This window comes from Callospermophilus lateralis, chromosome 16, assembly GCF_048772815.1.
Source record: "Callospermophilus lateralis isolate mCalLat2 chromosome 16, mCalLat2.hap1, whole genome shotgun sequence".
Classification (NCBI taxonomy): domain Eukaryota; kingdom Metazoa; phylum Chordata; class Mammalia; order Rodentia; family Sciuridae; genus Callospermophilus; species Callospermophilus lateralis.
The window spans coordinates 33,182,993-33,206,054 of record NC_135320.1 but is presented as its reverse complement, the minus strand read 5'-3'; the positions used below and the strand labels follow the sequence as shown (position 1 = coordinate 33,206,054).

The 23,062-nt window shown below is 39.7% G+C and overlaps 1 protein-coding gene across 1 annotated transcript in view; it reads left to right on the top strand.

The window, feature by feature from the left end:
* Positions 1 to 15,968, top strand: part of Trpa1 (transient receptor potential cation channel subfamily A member 1) — a 49,360-nt gene extending 33,392 nt beyond the window's left edge. The window contains exons 18-27 of the mRNA XM_076835767.1: positions 575 to 645; positions 1,176 to 1,338; positions 2,133 to 2,222; positions 3,704 to 3,873; positions 5,531 to 5,660; positions 6,216 to 6,398; positions 10,429 to 10,497; positions 13,118 to 13,228; positions 14,953 to 15,050; positions 15,752 to 15,968. Of these exons, the coding sequence (XP_076691882.1) occupies positions 575 to 645; positions 1,176 to 1,338; positions 2,133 to 2,222; positions 3,704 to 3,873; positions 5,531 to 5,660; positions 6,216 to 6,398; positions 10,429 to 10,497; positions 13,118 to 13,228; positions 14,953 to 15,050; positions 15,752 to 15,968 (1,302 nt within the window). The remainder of the gene's footprint in view (positions 1 to 574; positions 646 to 1,175; positions 1,339 to 2,132; positions 2,223 to 3,703; positions 3,874 to 5,530; positions 5,661 to 6,215; positions 6,399 to 10,428; positions 10,498 to 13,117; positions 13,229 to 14,952; positions 15,051 to 15,751) is intronic.
* The last annotated feature ends 7,094 nt before the right edge of the window (positions 15,969 to 23,062 follow it).

Below are 23,062 nucleotides of genomic sequence, written 5' to 3'. Positions count from 1 at the left end.
GTCCATGAATTGTTAAGTCAGTGTCTCCATGGAGGAAGGATGGTTTGAGTCTTCCTATTCTGCCTTCTTGATGACACCAGTTTGTCTGTGTATTTCTTGAATAATGAAAAAAATAATTTTTAAAAACATAGTCATATTTTCTAATGATGCTTATGAAAGCTTACGATTTACAGATTATTTTTAACTACTATTTATGTGTATTCTACTATCTATAATCCTTCTGAATAAAGGGCTAAATTTCTTTAAGGATAGAACGAAGGTGTATCGTATCACTTGCTAATTTATCCTTAAAGTCCATTCTTTTTGTTACCCTGTATAAGATTATAAAGCTCATGGAATCTCAGTCAGAAATCAAAAGAGACAAATTTAATCAAATAATTATACCTGTATAAATAATTCTTTCTCACTTGTATTTAAACATTTTTTACTTATTTTTTGACTTTTCAAATTTTCTAGTATAAGCAAATGTTAATTTTATAATATTAAAATAAAGTTATAAAACTAGAAAAAATCTCAAGCTTATGTTTAGTTGTTTAATATGATTGTATTTTTACGCTGCTTCCTTATTTCTTAGGTCATGGTACAACATAACCGCATAGAGCTTCTCAATCATCCTGTGTGTAAAGAATATTTACTCATGAAATGGTAGGTATTGGGTAGTATTTCTTTTTAAAATGAGGTACCTATTAAAATCTATTAAAAGCTCTAAGCAATTATTTTAAATGATATTTTAATATTTTATAATTTGGAAAAGAAATTATTATCAATGGCAAATGTTAGCATTAAAATGCTGGCATTTTACATCTTTGACACTAAATAAATATTTGAGGGGTGAGAGAGAAATTTTGCCTAAGACTTGAAGAAGTGTGCTGGATCCTGCAGTTAGTTGACAATGAAGTGGGAGGTGTGTTCTAGAAGAAAGCATTCAACTGCCAGTCACATCATATGAGCTGAAGTCTCCGCTCTTCCATTAATTGGAGAAACTTTAAGTGAATCACAATTTGCTCAGAAGTTGATATTCCTTTTTTGATTGATAAAGTAAATTAGAAGATGTTTTTGGTTTTAAAATTCAATGAATTTACCAAATATATTTCTGAGAGATATTATAAATACTTTTCCTACAGTAAATATCTTTGTTTAAAATGACTCAATTATTTTTGCTTATTTATTTATAGGTGTGCCTATGGATTTAGAGCCCATATGATGAACCTCGGATCTTACTGTCTTGGACTCATACCTATGACCTTTCTTGTTGTAAATGTAAAGCCAGGAATGGCTTTCAACTCAACTGGAATCATCAATGAAACTAGTGACCATTTGGAAATATTAGACTCTACGGTATTTTCTAACTTCAACTCTTTCAAATAAAGGGTAAAAATGTATTTTTCCTTAGTGATACCACCCCCATAATAAATCTGAAATATCAGGATTTTGATATGGTAAATAATCTATAGACTTTGCATATGGTACAAATTTCTTCAAAAATCCTTTGTGGAGTTAGAAGGAATATGATAGGTCAGTAAATGAATTCATAGCTAATTTAAAAAGAATTGAGATGTATGATCTATCTTGAATACCAAAATATAATACTTTAACATATGTCTATATAATAGCAGATTTGTGGTTGCCAGGGACTACAGAGAGAAGGAATTGGGCAGAGATGCTTAATGGGCATAAGATTTCCATTTGGGACTGAAAAAGTATAGAACTAATAGTGGTGATGGTGATATAAGATTATGAGTTTGCTTCATGCCACCAAATTGTACATTTTAAAATCTAAATGTATATATCAAACGTAAGGCTTTTAAATTAGCAAATTTATGTTATGTGCATTTTACCACAATTTACAAAATGTAGAGGTCTCCAGATTTGTATTCTTTAGAATTCATTTGGCAATTTTTGAACATCTCTTAGTAAGAACAATATGAAATGAGTATGTATCATCTTAGCTAAATGAGATGAGTATTTGTATCACAGTGGTTTTCTGTTTAATTCAAATGTGGGTAGTACCTATAAATGAAATAAAAGTAAAACAAACTAAATACTTAGTAGTAGGACATTATGAAGCCACTAACATGTTGTTTTATTTTGTATCCTTTATAACTACTCGTCTTATATATTTTTCATTCCAGAACTCATATGCTATACAAGTTTGTATGATTTTAGTTTTTTTATCAAGTATATTTGGATATTGCAAAGAAGTGGTTCAGATTTTCCAACAGGTAAATTAACATGTTTCATATCTCTAACGTTGCAAAATTTTTTAATATAAATAAACTACTTGATAAACAATTATTTGAACTAGTTTAATGTCATAATAAAATCACATAGCTTGGCTAGTGTAGACCTTTAAAATAAGCATAAACTTTTCAGAAGTACATGATTTCAGGTAAGGTCAATATAGTTTTAATGTATTTGAGAAAGAGATATTACATTTTTACTGATCTAGATGAATCTGACTGGCTACAAATGACCATTATGAATAACTTTCATATGTTTTCTCTTATATCATTTTTAATGTTTTGTTAAAATAATAGTTAGGTTTGAATTTGATCATTTTAAATATAATTTTTACAAAGAATTTGTCTGGCTGAAGGCTCAAATGGTTCTCTGTTTGAATTCTTTTCCTAATAGAGATTCTTTTCTTTATTGGATAAAATTTCAAGTTATAATAAAATTTGGAACATTTTTATAACATATTATTTTACTTTGTACTTTATATTTTCAAATGGTAACCAAGTTCAGATCAGACCCAAGTATCATGCAAATGGTCTGCAGGTCCTTGCTTTGATAAATGTCTTGGATCCTTTATTTCTGTGTAGAGGTGTAATCTTTTATTATTTGTCTTTTTTGTGGGTCATTTTGTGAATATTATTTTCTAATTCATATAGATCTGATACAGCACCTCTGTTTCTGTGAAAATTTTCTTTTTTGAATTCTGTCCTTGCATGCACAGATGTTTGCATTAAAGAGTGCTCATAATAATGATGCTTTGCATTTATTTACTGTTATATATTACAAAGACTTTCATTTATATATTTTAAGTAAATTAACAAAATTTTGAGAGACTATCTTGTTCTACTTTACCTTAAGTGATTTAAAGTATATAACTTAATCTCTCGTCATTTTTTTTCATTTTCTTAAAATGAGAATTGCAGATTATAGTTTAAATTGAACTATTAAGTTATATATTCTGACAGATTTGGTCTCCACATTTTCTTACTGATATTAAAATGGTCTATCCTACATGAAATTTTGAGATATTTTAACAATACCATTATGATTTGTTCTCATTTCCTGGTGAAATCTCTGAAGGTCTCAAATATGTTTAGAGGCAGACAGTTTATATGTGTCCAGAGAGGGCCATGTGTTCCTATATGAATACAAATATCTCAGAAATTACTAAACCAACTTGTCCCCTAGAGGTTACCTTATGATGGAATGGGCTCTGCAGGGTAAGCCCGCAAACTTGTAAGATTTTCTTAGGCATCAGACTCTCATAGCACCAGGTCAATTGATGACTCTGGGCCATCTCCAGCATTTTTGCATACATATCTCAGGGGCCCAGGGACTCTGAAGCAACCCAGATGGCAGAAGGTGACTCCTTGGTCATATGTAGACATATGTATGTGTAATGTGTATATATATATCCATAGATACCGGGTCTCTATATGTGATAATTGTGCATTATTGTCAATCCCAGAAAAGGAATTACTTTTTGGATTATAACAATGCCTTGGAATGGCTTATCTACACAACAAGCATCATTTTTGTGCTGCCCTTATTTGTTAATGTGCCGGCGAATGTGCAGTGGCAATGTGGAGCGATTGCAATATACTTCTATTGGATGAACTTCTTATTGTATCTTCAAAGGTAAAGCCAGTTTGAATTATTTCTATATCCTTTAAACATTTTTAATATCTAATGCAAAACTATTTTAAATGACATGAATTTATAATGGACTTATTTCTTTTTTCCATTTGTTTTAAAATATGAAGATATATATCTTTATATATATATATATATATATATATATATACAGGGGATTGTGGAATTCAGAGTGTAGACGAGGGTCTTTCAACCTCAGCGCTATTGAACTTTTGGCTCAGTTAATTCTTTTTCAGTGTGTATGTGTTTAGGGACTTGTCTTGTGTATTGTAAAATGTTTGGTAACATTTCTAGATTCTATCCACTAGGTACTGATAGTGCCTACCCCCATCTCTATTGTGACAGCCCAAATCTATCCATACATTACCAAATGCCCGCTTAGTGTCAAATCTTTCTGGTCAAGAACCACTGAGCTAGAGAAATCTAGATTAAATATAGGGAGTAAATGAGCATACAAGTTCTGGCATTTCTTTCTTTACTTGATATTATTTGACAAGCATTTACTTTGGGGTAAAATGTTCAAAATGAAATGATAAGCAGTATGGGAAACAAATGTGGTATTAAAAATAAAAGAAAAAATAAATCCAACTTCTCACACTTATTGTTGTTCAATTCAATGTTATTCCACATTGCTTTTACAATGAATAAATGTTATGTCATTAATTTTCTATATAAAAGAAGTTTAAGCATTTTAGTGAGCAACTTGCTGAAGATGTCAAGACATGAGTATTTAACCAGTCTTCTGACTCCAGGGTTCATGCATTGTCCACTGTCCCATCCGCATTACTGTCAGGAGCACAATGATCTTGCACCTTGGTGAGACCCAGTGGCCCAGGAGTCGGAAGGGTTCAAGTCAGGCTGCACAACTGTCATTCCTTTTGTTCTGTCATGTTCAGTGACCTTAGCAAGTTTTTCAACATCTCTGGGAACTTAACTGAAGTCCTTTTCAAATTTTTAAAAATCTGTCTTATTTGTTGAGTTATGCATAATACGCAAGTATATTTGTGATGTTTTGATTTTTGTATGCATTGGGTAGTGACAGTTTTGACATCCTGTGAGTCTCACTTTTGGTAAGTAATTTTTGGCAAAGGAGAGAACAAGCCAGTAACCAGATGACACCCATTATCTGTTCAAATATTCTACCATGCAGGGTGCTGGGATGGGAAATAAAAAGGGGTCAATCCCAGATAAGGAATTACTTTTTTTGGATTTGAATGCAAATCATGTGTGTTGTGCCCTGTAACAGGAGCCTTCAAGAACACAGGCTCATTTAATCAGTCTCTGCTTGGTGCGTCACATGATTTGTCTCTACAGTTCCTTTAGCAGGCATTTACCATGATTCTCTTTGATATTGGGGAGCTATGGGGTTTTCTCTCCAACTTTGGTTGAAGTAACATCTAGTGCTCAAGTGGAAAACTGATAGAAGGTAAACATTAACAAAAGGTGGGAGGAGAGACATTTGATGAACAGCCTGAAGGTTAGACTTATTATTCTTAAATTTTTATGTCTTTTTTTTTCAAAATGGACTCAATGGTCTCATCTATGAAACTTATACCTAATTTAATACATGATAAATATTGTCACTCAGTGAAATACACTCTGACCACAAAAGTGAGAAAATATAAATTTTTCATTTTTCTAGATTTGAAAATTGTGGAATTTTCATTGTTATGTTGGAAGTAATTTTGAAAACTTTGCTGAGGTCTACAGTCGTATTTGTCTTCTTGCTTTTGGCATTTGGACTCAGCTTTTATGTCCTTCTGAATATACAGGTGAGACAGTTGTATCAGTAATTGACTTCATCACTGTGAATATTAAAAATAGAATTATACTTAAACCTCAAATGCCTAGAAAATAAACAATATTTACCTTGTTCATCTTGATATATCTTTTTAATGATATTTACTGCCGAAAAAAGTGGAAAAGGAGATGTTTTCTATTATCAAAAATTTTGCTTAAAATGTACATTGATTTACCATATGTGTGCAAAAGATCTTTTTGATAATTTTGCTATAGTTTATTAATATTTCTTATGAAAACATTTTAGTAGCTACTTGCCTGTGGCTTTTATTTTTTTAATTCATTCTAATTTGTTATATATGACAGCAGAATGCATTTCGATTCATATTACACACACAGAGCACAATTTTTCATATCTCTGGTTGTACCCAATGTAGAGTCACACCATTCATGTCTTCATAGATGTTCCTTGCCTATGACTTTTTAAAAAGTATTCTGATTATATTTTCTGTCATTTTACTCTCCAGGAAATACATGTACATTATACACATTTTGCATTTCATTTTGACCTTTCTATCTTCTCTCAGGATGCCTTCAGCTCTCCATTACTTTCCATAATCCAGACCTTCAGCATGATGCTAGGAGATATTAATTACCGCGATGCCTTCCTAGAACCATTTTTGAGGAATGAATTGGCATATCCATTTCTGTCCTTTGCCCAACTTATTGTCTTCACAATGTTCGTCCCAATTGTCCTCATGAATTTACTTGTAAGTAGCTTATCTTTGTATTTTCTCTCTGTTGACCAAAATAATTATTCTTGGCTTCTTGGAAGTCCCTCTGCTGGAGGGAGATAGATGTATTAATTTCATGTTGCTATAACAAATGTCTGAGGCGACTAATTCACAAAGAGAATAGCTTTGTTTAGCTCACAGTTCTGGAAGTTCAAAGGCACAATGTTGGTACTGGCCCAGTTCTGGTGTGGGCAGCAGTTGGTGGCACATAATGGTGGGAACACACATAGGAACAAAACAATAACATCTCAAACTAGAGCAGAGAGAGAGAAAGAGTATGGGTGGGAGGGTGTCTCACAGTCCTTTCAAGGGCATGACCTCAATGACTTAAGGACCTCCACACAAGGCCCCACCTCTTAAAAGTTCACAGCATCTCTGAATACCATCACCCTGGGAACCAGGCCTTTACATATGAACATCTAGGGGTCCATACCAAAGCAAAAAAAAAAAAAAAAAGAAGGATACTACAAAATCTATTCATTCAGTGCTTACATGGTGCCTGGGGTATACCAAGGACATCAGGAGCCTCAGGGAGTGCATGCATTCATTTGACAAATAATTGCCAAGAATCTACTATATGCCCAATACTGTTGCTGTTTCTTGGAAAAAGTAGTGAATAAAACACATCAATACCTGGTCCTTATATGATTAGAAATCAGTCATAAAGTAGGTAATAATGAATAAATATGTAGGATAATGTAATGGAGGTAATAAATAAAGGTAAAGAAGTAGAAAGTTGAGTAAGATAATAAATATGATGGTGTGGGTTTCTTGGATTTGGAGAGGGTCTCAGAGAATAGGCAAAGACCTTTGTAGAGTGTATTGTCTTTACCCTTGAATTTCTCAGACCAGAGATTCAAGTGGGGAAGAGGTTCTCCTGCAGAGGCTGTTAGCTGCATTCACACGCCCCCTTAACCAAGTCAAAGTCTAGATACCTTCAGCAGACAGGGGAGTGCTCTTCACATGGAATTTTCTAGAGAATTTTCTCAAATCATGAGCATCTTGACTGATGGATTTTAGTCTTATGAAAATTCTAATTGGCATGATGGGAATTGTTTAACCCTTATCAATTTGTACATATATTGTTTCAGTCAGTTTTTTTTTTTTTTTTTTTTTTTGGTTGTTGCTGTGACTAAAGGATCTGACCAGAACAATTTTAGAGGAGGAAAAGTTTATTTGAGGGTTCATGGTTTCAGAGGTCTTACTCCATAGAAGGCTAGTTCCATTCCTCAGGGCTTGAGGTGAGGTTTAACATCAAGGTGGGTCAGGGTGGTGAAGAGAAGCGGCTCACATCACAGTGATAAGGAAACAGAGAAAGAGACTCCATTCTCCAGATATAAATATATACACCAAAGCTACACCCTAATTTCCACTTCCTCCAGCCACACCCTACCACTTTAGTTATGGCTCAATTAATCCCTATCAAGGTATTTATTCACTGATTAGGTTAAGACTCTTGCAACCCAATCATTTCCCTCTGAATTATCTTGCATTGCCTCACACATGAGTTTTGGGGGGACTCCTCACATTTAAACCATAACATATATGTATGCATTCTACTTGATTCTTCTGCATCTGACTTGGTAACACAAACTGTGTTAGGCATTGATTCTGGAAGGAAAGATATAATGCAGACTCCTTAGTGTTTTGATTCACTTATCTGATACAAAACTTATCTTTTTTTATCCTTGAAGAATAAAGTATAGTGCTTGGAATCATAGAGGATGATATAAGCCCATATTCTTCTCTTATAATGGCTTTTTTGGGGAAGATGACTATTTACAAGATAATTTGGGTTACCAGTACTACAACTTCTCACCATCATGAAGATGCATGCATCCAGCTCCCACTGAGCATATCTACCTGCATGTCCCAAGGGAAAATCAAACCCTACAGAGTCAAGACTAAAACCATCTTTCCTTCCAAATTTGTGACTACCTTGCAGTAACATCTCCTAATGGACTTAGAACATGGGAAAATTTTCTTGACCAACCCCACAGCTTTCCCTCATTCCTTTCCATAATTATTTGCCTTCTATGTCTACTCTGCTTGGCTTTCACCCTCGACATTCTCTAAGTTGCTGCCTACTACCGCTCATCTGTCTAACCCTTCCTACACACTTTCACTATAGAGATGGCTAATGAAAATCTGGACCTGCCTATGTCTCTCTTATTTTTTTTCTATGACTCTTTAAAAGTTTCAATATAGCATGCTCGCAAGCACCCCTGTGATCTTGATCTGATTTTACCCAAAGTCTACCCTTGCTAGGAGTGTGCCAGCTTCCTTCCTGCCTCCTGGACTCTCATAAGCTCTTCCTTTTGCCTGGAAAACTGTCCCACCATGAGTTAACTCTAAGCTTTCAAAACTCAGCTTAACTGTCATCTCTTCTGGGCAGAATTCCCTTACCAATGCTCTCACTCCCTCCCCTCATTACTTTAATCTGAATTGGGCACTGCCTCTTTAAGTTATCATGGTTCTGAGGACACAAATTAGAGATAATAAAATCTTCTTTCTTGGGGTTTGTGAAGATTACATTAGCTAACACAAAACACTTAGAATGGTGCTTGGCACATGATAAGCATCCAACAAAAAATAACTATTAATAGTTAATAATTGATCTGTTTTGTGTCTCCTAAGCTGAGATGTTTTCAGAGCCCAGGCAAGCATCTAAAATTTGTGAAGAAGAAAATATGAGATGATCAGTTTTGATCTAGGCTGCTATAACTTGAACAGAAGCCCCATCTAAAAACTTGCTCATTTAAAACAAAAATCCTGACAAATAAAACCTATTTGCTGAGCATGTATTGCTCTCAATGCCAGTTTGCAATTTCTAGAATATACTCTCACACTGTTCATTCGTTCAGCAAATATTTTGTATACTATATGTATAGTTTACAAAACACTGGGCATATAGCAATGACCAGACAGACAGAGCTCTTCTCTTAAGGAGATCTTGGGCTTTGAACTCTCTGAGAGCAATCAACTGGCTTTTCCTCTCTGATGCAGCATCCAGGATGCCAGCTCAATATAGACAGGGACTAAGCACCTAAAAAACAAATAAAAGAATGAGTCAATTTAATTAGATTGAGTAGATCTAAATCAACAGCTTCCCCTCATCTGATTCTATCTAATCATGGATTTCTAGAGGGATTTCTCACCAGAGTTTCACTTACCACTGAAGTGTACCTTCTTCTGCCAAACATGTGTGAGATATAAATCCTTATTCCCTAAGATTAATGTTTTAACTTTCCCATGTTGGCAAGTCATTTTTATATGCCTTAGTTAAACTAAATACCTGGAGTTGCCAACCATGTTGCATGGCTACCCCCAGTTGCATTTGATATCATATCATCCCTGTTCTCTCCAAAAAGAACATATTTTTATCTTAAAATGGATTGCAGATTAATCTGTAATGTCTTAAGCTTTTATGATAACAGTTAAGATCATTGTACTGAAGACAGTACTGGCACATGATAAACATTCAATGAATACTGAATACTCTTGCAAAGGTATATGGGGTTTGCAGTTTTGTGTAAGGTATATATACAGCCAAGCATTACACAGCCATTGCTAGTAGATCACATGCCCAGTCCTCCACTTTGGCCAGAGAGACCTTGCTGAAGTCTGAATGGTTACACCCCCTGCAAAAGTTACATGTTGATGCCTCATCAACAAGGTGATAGTCCTAGAAGGGGCCTTTGGAAGGTGATTAGTGCATAATGGCAGTCTTATGAATAGGATTTGTGCCTGTTTAAATAGGATGTGAGAAGCTTGTTGGACTCTTATGTCCTCTACTACCTGAGAACACATAGAAGCCATTCTAGGAGGGATCACTGAATCAGCTAGTGCCTTCATTCAGGAGACTTTTCAGCCCCCAGAACTGTTAACAGTACATTTATGTTATTTCTAATGTACTCAGTCAGAGGTATTTGGCTGTAGAAGCCTGAATGGACTAAAACAGTGCATTTTTGAATGGGTCATGATTAAATTTTATGCTCTTCTTCAGATCGGTTTGGCAGTGGGGGACATTGCTGAGGTACAGAAACATGCATCGTTGAAGAGGATCGCTATGCAGGTAAGTATTATATTTAAAGCTTACTGAAATGAACAGTGTCATGATTATTTGCATATAAGAATAACAGATTTTCTGAGAACACGTATTTATATCCCTATTTATTATGAATATTTTCTTAATACTGAGGAGTTATCTCCTGTGTCTGCTTGCGTGCTCCCTGGCATACCTGCTGTAGTCAGAGCTATTGAGAATGATGAAAAATGTTTCAGAACAATCTCAGCAGAGAAGTGGAGACATGACCTGAGCCTCTTTATGACAACATGTGGCCATACAGATAGATAGTAGCTAGACCAAGAACATCACTGTCTGTGGTGATGTGTATTGTCACAGCCCAACTGTTCAAAAGAGCTCCTGATATTTTGGCATGGAATCATTATAGAAAATAAATGCAAAAACAATTAAGGGAAACTGCATAGAGAAGATGGGATGAGTGAGCATTGAAAGATGGTGAGCTTTAAAAAGGCAGTGAGTGCTGGGCCCAGTAATCCCAGCAGCTCAGGAGGCTGAGGCAGGAGGATTGCAAGTTCAAAGCTAGCCTCAGCAAAAGTGAGGCTGTTAAGCAACTCAGACCCTGTGTTTAAATAAAGTACAAAATAGGGCTGGGGATGTGGCTCTGTGGTCGAGTGCCTCTGAGTTCATTCTTCAGTACTCCCCACCCCCCCAAAAAAGGCAGTGAGACTGTTCCAGAAAGGAGGGAGGAAGTCAGAACAAAGACCCAAGGCATAACTAGGGGAAGTGGGTGAGGTACTGTTACACGAGGGCTTCTTGCCTGAAGTATGGTTCATGTGAAAGGTCATGAGCTTATTGCAGCTGAAAAGGGCTTTGTTCACAAACAACAAAGAAAAACCTTCACTTTGAAATAAAAGGCAGAAAATGACAAAGTACTTTGAGTTATCTTGTTAATGAGTAGAGTTATTATCAGTCTTCACAAAATAAAAATGGTATTTGAGATGATCTGCTGTTATCTAGGCTTACTGGGGAAAGACTGAAAAAAAGGAAGAGCTAATGGTGTGTTAGGAATCGAAGAAAGATGGGGTGTAGGGCTCCAGGTAGGTGGATAGGAGAGGGGATAGATAAACCCCAGAATGGCTCTTAACTGCCCTAATAGTGCTTTAAAACACCAGTGGAAATAAATTTTAAAAAATAATATAGACAACAGCGCTAGATAAAATGTTCTAGGAAAGCCCACTAAAGTACAGGGTCAGGAGGGCTGAGCCGAAAAGTGTGATCCGACATTGTGTTTATTCTGGTCCCTGAAGGCAAACAGCACAAAGCTTAGGACCTTTTTTGGTCCTTGTTTTGGATCAACAACAGCATTGACTAGAAAGCTAGGATGGCCCTTCTCTTCTTTCCCTGAAGTTATTTTAAAGCAGTTCTTTACAGCCATTGTGAAACCTCTGCTTGCAACCCCTTCAGGACCATACTTGAGAGAGCCAGTTTGGTAATTCCTATAAAGTTAATAAACAGGGGTTTTGCACACCATATCCTCTCTGTTGGCAAACTCAAAACTTGAATAAATTGACTTTGAGTAAATAAATAATAACATGTAACCTCTAAAAAATGAATATGGCAAGGGGAAAGGAATATTACCCTAAAGACCCAAGGGGACAATAGGAACTCAGAAAAAGTATTATAGAAAAATCAAAGAAAATATCTAACTGGTATTGTTAGCACAGTACAAGAAAACATAATTTTTCTTGAAGCTGAAGTTAACATGTAGGAAGTTGGAGGAGGGGTGTAAGCACCATAAAAATAGCAGGGAAGTCAGACAGAGTCTTATAGGGGTCAGTGGAGACTGCAGTTCTAAGCAGTACGATCAGGGAAGTTCCTACCATCTCACCATTTATGACTATCAATCACCTAAACATCCAGGTATTGAAAAACATATGGTCATAGATGAGAAAGCAAATTTCACTATGTGGAAGTTATGATAAACATTTTTAAGCAACTGACACAAAAAGTGTGAAAGATGAATTTGGCCAACACAAAAGGAAAATTTAAAATAAAAAAAAATTAAATTCTAAATGAAGCTTAAAACAGAAGCATTGAGTGAGATAAAATATCATACCTTCCATTTCTATACCAAATAGAAATTTCTTCAGTACACCATTTAGCACCTGAGAGCATAGCATAAAAATTCACTGAATACTCTTAGACATACTGGTTCTATTTTTTTTTTACTCTTTTATGTTATGTTCCCCTGGTTAAGCACCTTGTACTCTCCCTTCTACATTCATACCATCCTCTCCCCAGATGTGACATTTGGTGGTATTGTAATGCTCCAAGAGCACAGACTGTCTGTTTCTTCTTTATACCTCCAGTGCTAATCACAGTCCCTGAAAACTAAACACCTGCTGACCTAAAGTGGATTATTCCCTTAACAGCTTATCCCCACCCCAAAACATTGTTTCCCTTGTCCTGTGGGTGGATGAGGGAGGGGAAGAGGTGGAGGAAGGTGACTGAGTAAGGGCTGAGGAATCCTAGCCAGCCCAGCTCCTGTGCATACATTAGGACACAGGAATCGGTCGTTATTTTTCTGTACTCATAATTACATCTATGTAATATAAGATTTCCAGATATTAATTAATGAGTCTATCAATAAATCCAAAATACACTTTAGGTGGAACTTCACACCAGCTTAGAGAAAAAGCTACCACTCTGGTTCTTACGCAAAGTAGATCAGAAGTCCACCATCGTGTATCCCAACAGGCCCAGAGGTGGGAGGATATTGGTAAGTACACTGAACCAATCGCAGCATAAGCAACATGATGCTTCATCCTTGCGATATCCATTGGTGCCTTGTTATAGCCTCTGATTCTGCTCTGCTTGTGGGAAAGAAGCAGTTGTAGGGATGATGATGATGATGATGATGATGATGATGATGATTAAAATATATGATTAACACAATGTGAAAATGACAGTTAGTGGGCAAGGAGACTTGTTTTTTTTCCAGGTAGCTCATCCACAGCATCAGAATTAAATATGCCCATGTCCTGGGAGAACAGACAGGTGACAGACCAGTCATAGCCTTTTAGGATCTTATTTTTCATATTATAGGTATAACTTATTTCTTTTTCCTAGTCACTTGACACTTGGAAGATTTCTGTGTATATTATGTGCATATATATGTGTGTGTATATGTCTGTACATAGAGCACACAATAAAGAACACACATAAACACACACACACACACACACACACACACACACACACACACTGAGAATGTCCACTGTATAAAATACACAAAGTGATCAAAGACCAAGCAAGACCATTGCCTTCTCAAGGACAAGGGAACATATCAACAGCCAGATGTTCTGGGTGCTAATCCTGACCATGCTGGGCTCTCCCATCTCTCTGACTGTTCTTCCCGAGTTCTTTGCAGTTCTTTTTTCCTTGTGGAGTCCTAAAATGGTCAAGTTTGATCTACAAATTATTGAGGCTTTATTCTCACTTCACACTAACTCCCATCCTATTTCACACAAGTGAATTGCAATTGCTAGCTGCACACTAAATATCTTCATTTCTCCAGCCGAGAGCTGCCTTTGAGCTCCAGACCCCTATATCCAGCTGCCTACTTGACATTTCCACTACCTGTCTTGAAGCTACTTCAAACTTGGCATTACAAAACCAACCTTCACTCTTCCATGTCTCACCCCCTCTTCACATACCCCTATAGAAACATAGCGAGAAAGCTCTGTCTTCCTCTAAGGTCTTCATTGCAATTCATGTCAACACTATTCATTTACTGATGTCATCCTTGACATCTTCTCTCCTTCCCCCTCTCGCTTACATTTGGTACATTTAATTTTCTGGGAGACCTATGCAAGTAGCCATGTTCTCCTGCCTGGACTCCTAACATGATCTTGTTCTTGGCCTTTTACATCTGCCTTTGACCTTCTCCAGTCCACCCATGGTTTAATGGACATGTACAACTCATTGGTAGGGCACGTGCCTGCTGCACCAGGCCTGAGTTTAATCCCCCACCCCCAATAAAAAAAGAACACTAAATCAAAACAAAATTCATGAAAAATCATGTTTCGGAGACTTTCCTATGTGAAATTTGTTCATTAGTTCAATCATGTCAGATAATGGTGTGGGGCAGTTTTAAAGAATCAGTGAATCTTGTGTGAAATACCAGCACCCATAAAGGGCATTTTTCATGAGAATTTATAGAATGATCCAGTTTAGCTCTTTCCTAAACAATTACCCACCCATTTTATGCTGTCTGTATTATTTGTACAAGTTTTTACTTTTCTTTTATATATGACTTCATCTTATAACTTTGTACAGGGCTGTTTCTCACAGTAGACTGTGAGCTTTCTGTGGGCCATAGCTGTGGCTTATGAACAGATGTGCTTTAGTGAACCTGGCTCAGTGGCTGAATATTGGTACATCCTCAGGAAATAGTTCCTGAAGTGAATTCAACCTGCGTAACTATTTTATTTTATCCCACAGCGTTTATTTCATTACCTTTTTGGTAGCCACGAAATAAGACAAGAAATATCAAATACTGATACATGTTTAGAAATAGAAATGTTGAAACAGAAATACCGGTATGTATCTGTTTCCTTCTATCTATATTTGAGAATGTAAAACTCTTAAATAATATAGTATATATTTATATTGTGTATTGGTCTTTATTTCCTATATGAAGCCATGTTTTTTTTTGACTGATACAGCTAGGGTATTGAGGATCATGAGACTTTTTTTTAAGACTCAAAAACTCATTTGGCTGCTGATCTCTGGTTTGCCATTATCTAAGGATAAGTGAGTAAAAGTTAAAATGGTGATTTCCTGATTCTCAGGGGCAATATTATAAACTGCATTTGTTATGAGCTGTCTGAATACATTAAGCAAAGCTCTGAAACCTTTGAGGATCTGTGGAGTAGCTGTGTCGTTGACAGCAGTTAAGCACAAGGGCTTTAACATTAGTTTACCTTTTTAAACCTCTAATTAACTATTTACTAGCTCTGTGATCCTGGAAAAATTGCTTAACCTTTCTGTGCAATTAGTTGCTTGTCTCTAAGCTAGGAACAACACTAACAACAACTAGCCCATGGACTAGTGTTATACTTTGGGAAAATCACTTATACTTCAATGCAATGTATTCTTTGGGAGGGCTGTGACTATCAGAAAGCTATAATCTGTACCCAGTGAATTTAGGACATTGCTGGAATGTTCTACAATGCCTCCTATACCCAGAAGGGCTCAAAGAAGAGCTGACAATAAACTCATAAAACGTGTGTTCTTTTAGGCTGAAGGACCTCACTTCTCTCTTGGAGAAGCAGCATGAGCTCATCAAACTCATCATTCAGAAGATGGAGATCATCTCTGAGACAGAAGATGAGGATAACCACTGTTCTTTTCAAGACAAGTTCAAAAAAGAGCGGTTGGAACTAATGAGTAGCAGGTGGAATTCAGTGTTGAGGGCAGTCAAGACAAAAACCCAGTACCTGGAGCCCAGATCCTAAATGGGGCTTCTTATGAGGGTACATGACTCACTGCATCTAAGTTCACCTAGAAAGAGTGAGGAAGGAGCAGAAATCTGATTGATGCCACTCCATGGGAAACAGTGGTTCCTGCATTCTTTGTCAAAGTCAGTTATTTCTCTCTATTCATATTTTCTGCCAATCACTAGGTATTGAGAATATCTTTGCAGATATGTTCAAGTTGACCTTTAATGAAAGGTAATATCATCCTTTGAATGAATAGAAAACTCATTTGCTAGGAGTAATAAATGTATTGACTATTAAGCTAGAATGCAAATAGCAATACTGGATTCCTGCTTGATAAATTATATAACATGAGATGACTTAGATAATTGTCCCAAGTGCTAGATTGAGTTCTACCATGTGGAAAGCTTTTCTGTGTTACAAGAACCTTTGGTTGCACAACGTGTACTGTCTGTTCCTACTGTGGTAAACAGCCCAACCCTTCTTGCTGATGTTACTTGGAGCCATGTATTCGAAGTCCAAATCAGTAGACCTTATGCTACGCATTAATTATTTTATAGATAATGTGTTATTTCTGTATATTTTGTTTTCCCATGATCACAATAAATATAAAACCTGTGTAGTCATTCCTCAGCAATTATGGTACAAACTTTTTATTGCATTTAGGATTTGGAGAACTGCAAGAAGGCTTCCATCATATATGCCCTTTGTCTAGTACAAAGTATGAATTAAACACACACCTCATCACTGATCTCTAACTGTACTCTATTCCTTCCAGCCTGTCCTTTCTCCAACACTTTTAAAGCTCAATTTATATAGCATCTATACTTCAAAATTATCCCTAATGGTCCCCACTAATTACGCTCCCTGCCTCCTCTGAACTGTCATATGTTGCATTTCTTCTCCACCCTTTGACCTATTTGGTAATTCTGATTTGCTACACCTCTATCCCCCAACAGGAAGTAGGCTCCCTGAAGTTCATAATTCACTGTCACTGCCAATCTCAAGTGAGAAAAAGAATTACATTATATCTTATTTCTTGTTTTTCATCTTTTGTCGTTCCTGGAACGGTACCTTGTACATAATAGATGCTCAACAAATACATGTATGTAAATCAAATAAAAATCAGTGAAGATAATATTATAGATCTGAAAGAGACTGCAAGGAAACTGCCTCAGAAGAATATGGTACTGTCTTTATTCTACTGATCTGTGTCCTAAACAATTTGAGGGATTTGCTTCTAAGTGGTGAAAGAGTTACCAAAACAACATTTCTTCTGCCTTTCCCCCTGCTGCTTCAACCTGAATTGATATTTTTATGAATTTTAACTATGGTTAGCATGGTAATAGAGTTTGTGTTTTGTAATATGATACGTTTTGCCTTCATACTGACTAATTCCAGTTGGTTGAGTGACTCCAGATGTATTTTCTCACATCTAAATAATAATAGCATATTGCAGTGTTGTTAGGAAGGGACAATATCATGCATACAGAGTACCTGAGCTCAATAAATCCTATTGCAATTTGTTTTTGAAAACTACTATAACAGATAAAGAGGCTTATAAAACACTGGGATGTTCATATTCTACCAATTACTCATTATACTTCCTTAGAAGTTAACTAGTTGCTAATTTGATATAAATTGAAGCTCCCAGGCTCTTTGGGATCCCTTTAGCCAAGCAAATCACATACAAACCTCACATTCAGAGAGAACTCTGATATAAATAAATATTTCATCAATTTTTTAATCTTTATTTTTGCCTTAGACTTAAATCAGCATACATCAATGGAGCACTAACTCTCTGCTAGTCAGAGCAAATCATCATCATCATTTAATATTTTTTTTAGCCATTTTCAACATTTTGATGTGAGCAGCTTAAATCGTGATAACCAGAGGAAGGCTCATAAAATGCACCATGCATCAGGTGTTTCTCAAAGTACTACGTATTATCTCATTTGATTCTTAAAATCAGTATGGTAGGTGCTTTGACTGTCATTTTTGCTTTATAAAAGAAATCGTGACACCTCCGGTTGAGCAGCATGTTCAATGTCACATTGCTGAGTTATGAACTCGGGCAGTCCGCCCCTGGATTTTGTGTTCTTGTCATGAAGCCATACTCCGTCTCAAGTAAAAACCAGAGAAAAGAGCATTTCTCTTTAGTGACTTCATCCTCAACAGATTGATGAGTGAGCACTTGTGGTGTAACATTCATAGACTTGGACATTTGACTGTTAGGAGACAGAACACTACAGGCAGCAAAAGCAAGCGTGCTGGCTGCCCGAGCTATAGAATGTCTAATTTCTAGCTGTGTGACTCTGTAAACTGAGGACAATAACAGTGAGGACACTTAGGATAATACCTCACACAGTTATCTTTGTGTCTCTGTGACCAAAATACCCAACAAGAACAACTTAGAGGAGGAGAGTATTTTGGCTTACCTTTCCAGAGGTTCAGTCCATAGTCAGCTCATTCCATGGCTCTGGGACTGAGGAGAGACAGAACATCGTGACAGAAGAGCAAGGTTGAGGAAAGCAGCTCACCTCATGGTGGCCAGGAAGCAGACCCAGAGAAATTAGGTCACTGAGGTTCTGAGAACATGGCAGCCAGGAAGTAGAGAGAGTTTGAATGCAAGGAGCCAGGGATAACATAATCCCCAAAGGCACACCCCAGTGAAATACTCTCTCCAGCCATGTCCAGTGACCTATTTCCACCACCCATTCATCTATTCAAATTATTAATCCATGAAATGGATTAATCCACTGATTAGGTTTAAGCTCTTATAATGCAATCATTTCACCTCTGAACATTCCTGCATTGTCTCACACATGAACATTAGGGTATGCCTCATATCCAAACCATAACATCTATCAAAGTACATCGAAGAAGCATTTAACTTTAAAATCACTTAGCTATCATACACAGGGCACTTTGGTACAGATTCTGAGAACCAGGGCCTATAACCCCAGAACCCAGGTGACTTAGTCACCCAGCCTGCTACCAAACACAGCTCTGAGATCCTGAGTGTCACCAAAGAGAAACTGCAAGAATTAGGAGCTGAAACATTTCCTGATGGCATTGTGGATATGGCATCTAATGAGCAAAGGCAGAGCCAAATGAGGATACCTCTCAGATTCTAGGATCACTCCAGTTCTACTCACTATGTGGCTCCATAATGGATTAAACTTCACTCAGTCACAGCTGATCCCTTTAGTCTGAAGTCATCTAACGCCAAAAGGCTGAGAAGCAATCTAACACCAGTATCTTTAATAGTGATGTTCCTTCAGGCCAGAGTAATTCCACTGGGGAGATAAAAGAAGACAGAAAACTGAGGCACCTCTTGCAATTCCTAGCTCCAGGACTTCCAATAAAAGAATCCAGCATTTATGTAGTTTCCCAGGAAGCAAAAGGTGACTTTGATCCTGAACTGCAAATGGTCTAACTCCAAAACTAAAACCTCTGAAGAACCAGCATCCTCTGGGGATCTATGCGGAGCTGGAGCCAGAAGACCCCATTGATGGAGACCTCCAATTGTGCAGTAGGATCCCTTACATGAGGAAAACCTAAGTGGCAGTTCCATATGGTCCTGATCCTCCTTCTCTTGAGATTTTTCTGGTACCTGCAAGTTCAAAGGCAGATGGTGATACTAATTTAAAGAGGCTTCAATTTCAATGGCAGCAGAACAATATTTAGGCTGTCAATAAATAGATACACAGAATGAGCTATATAAAAATGATACTTTTATGTGAATCAGAATTACGTAGCAGTTTAAGAAGACATAGTCTCGGGATCCAACATGGCGGCCGGCGAGGAAGCAGCACTTTCAATATCTCCACATTAACGGGATCAGAAACACCCATTAAAACAGCTACATTCTACCTACTGAGGATCTTCTAGCAAAATTCCGTTGAAAGGAGACCTGCCGAGAATTAGTAAGTTTATTAGACGTGACAGTTTGCCCCAGACAAGTGAAACTTGACCGGCAGCGCGGGCTCAGAGTCCAATCCCGCGGCCACCCGCCGCTTCTGCAAGCGGCAGGCGGCCCAGAGCAGCGCGGCAGAAGGGTCCCCGCCCGGCCAGCAGACAGCTCCCGCCATCCCGGCTACCCTGGCGGCCCTGCTCTCGCTCGGCGAACAGCCACCCCGCCCGCCTGGTTCTTAGCCACGCGGCTGCAGCCACCCGGCTTTACAAGCACCCCCAGCGGCCCTGCTCGGCGAGAAGGGTCCCCGCCCTGCCGGCAGACAGCTCCCGCCATTCCGCTCTTGTTCTGCAAACAGCCACCCCGCCCGCCTGGTTCTGAGCCACGAGGCTGCAGCCGCCCGGCTTTACAAGCGCCCCCGGCGGCCCTGCTCGGCGAGAAGGGTCCCTGCCCGGCCGACAGACAGCTTCCGCCATCCCGGCTACCCTGGAGGCCCCGCTCTTGCCCTGCAAACAGCCACCCCGCCCGCCTGGGTCTTAGCCACGCGGCTGCAGCCACCCGGCTTTACAAGCGCCCCCGGCGGCCCTGCTCGAGGAGAAGGGTCCCCACCAGGCCGGCAGACAGCTCCAGCCATCCCGCTCTTGCTCTGCAAACAGCCACCCCGCCCGCCTGGTTCTTAGCCACGAGGCTGCAGCCGCCCGGCTTTACAAGCGCCCCCAGCGGCCCTGCTCATCGAGAAGGGTCCCTGCCCGGCCGGCAGACAGCTCCCACCATCCCGGCACTCCTGGCGGCCCGCCCGCTCTGCGAAGGGTCACCCCGCCGGGCTCTTAGCCACGCGGGCGCCATCTGCCTGGCTCTGTGGGTGCCCCCGGCGGCCCAGCGCAGCCAGAAGGGTCCCCGCCTGGCCCGACAGAAGGCCCGTGCCCTTCCGGCTCTGCTAACGGCCCTGCCCACCCGGGAAAGGGCTCCCCCCCTTGAGAGGACGGGAAGGAAATCTAACCAAGCCTCTATGAATTAGCGAACTGGGATCTAAAACCAGAGATTGTGTCAGACCAGAGACAAGCCAGTTCCACCTCTCCCTTCGGTCACTCCTGCAAGGAGCCAGGGGCCCGCCATAGCAGAGAGGGGAAGTCACCAAAGATCGGCCAAAGAGATTCCTTCCCAGCGGATTCTAAATTAGCAGGAGCGGCGCGGGAGCCGGCCGGAGCTGGCGGGAACCGCGGCAGCGGCACGGGAACCGGCGGGAGCCGAGGCGGCGCTGACGCAGGAGCCGGCGGGAGCCTCGCAGCGCGGGTCTCCCAGCTACTGCTCCCACCAGTGCTGACAACTGAGGTCTCTTGCACCAGATACGGGGGCGTGGCTACCAGAAGGTAAGCAAATTTGCTGGGGGTTCTCAGCCCCAAGCTCTACAAACTTAGGGCCTGAGGGAGGCAAACAAGGAGAGTGTGCCCAGGCACTAATGAAACAGCTGCTCCACGCGTGTGCAAGGTAGACGGAACTGGGACCACCGACAAAACAGGCCCAGTGGACCGCCAGACACATCGCTCCAGTTGGGGGAGGGGCAGAGCCGCCGGGTGCCTGCAAGGTAGGCGGACCCACTACCCACCAGCAGAACAGGCACAGCAATACACAGAGCGGCAGAGCCACCCCCCGAGCCTACAAGGTAGGCAGACCTGCGACCCACTGGCAGGTCAGGCCCAAAAACCTGCGGAGGGGCACAGCTGCCCCACGAGCCTGCTAGGTAGGCTGAACTGTGACCACCAACAGAACAGGCCCAGCGGTCGGCCAGACACATCGCCCCGCCCCGGTTGGGGGAGGGGCAGAGAAACCGGGCGCCTGCAAGGTAGGCAGACCTGCGACTCACCAGCAGATCAGGCCCAGTGACCCGCGGAACGGCAGAGCCACCCCCGCACCTGCAAGGTAGGTGCACTTGCCACCCACCGGCAGGTCAGGCCCAGCAACTCTCGGAGGGACACAGCTGCTCCACGCAAGTGCAAGGTAGGCGGAACTGTGACCACCGACAAAACAGGCCCAGTGGCCCGCCAGATACATCGCCCCGGTCGGGGGAGGGGCAGAGCCGCCACCAGCGCCCTTTAGGTAGACAGATCTGCAACCGACAGACAGAACAGGCCTAGTGGCCAGCGGAGGGGCAAAGCCGCTGCTCACGCCTGCAAGGTAGGCGGACCTGTGACCACCGAAAGAACAGGCCCATCGAAAGTACAGGTACAGCGGCCTCCTGGTGTGGTAGGCACATTGCCTCAATTGGAGGAGGGGCAGAGCCACCGCCAAAGCCTGCGAGGGAGACTTTGCAGCTATACAAGAGCAATATAAATATATAGGGGGAAAAATCAATAACACAACAGTTTCACCAAGCAGAAAGAAATGCGATCAGTATGAAAAGACAAGGAAAGAAAGGACCACAAGCAATGCAGGTCAACTCAACTTTAGAAGAGGTAATATCTGCAGCAGATGGAATGTCAGATAAAGAATTCAGGATATACATGCTTCAGATGATCTGGAGTCTCAAGGAAGACATTAGACAGCAAAATCAGACAATGAAAGACCACTTCGACCACTTCGACAATGAATTACATAAACAAATCCAAGAAGCAAAAGATCAATTATACAGGGAGATAGAGGTTATAAAAAACAAACAAACAGAAATCCTGGAAATGCAGAAAACAATAAACCAACTTAAAAACTCAATTGAGAATACTACCAGCAGAGTAGAACACTTAGAAGATAGAACATCAGACAATGAAGACAAAGTATTTCAACTGGAGAAGAACATAGACAGCTCAGCAAAGCTGTTAAGAAACCATGAGCAGAACATTCAAGAAATATGGGATAACATAAAGAGACCCAGCTTAAGAGTCATGGGGATACAGGAAGGTATTGAGGTCCAAACCAAAGGAATGAGCAATCTATTCAACGAAATAATACGAGAAAACTTCCCAGACTTGAAGAATGAGACAGAATCCCAAATCCTAGAAGCCTACAGGACGCCGAATGTGCAAAATCATAAGAGATCCACACCTAGACACATTATAATGAAGATGCCCAACATACAGAATAAGGAGAGAATTTTAAAAGCTACAAGAGAAAGGAAGCAGATTACATTTAGGGGTAAACCAATCAGGATAACAGCTGATCTTTCAACACAGACTCTGAAAGCTAGAAGATCCTGGAATAACAT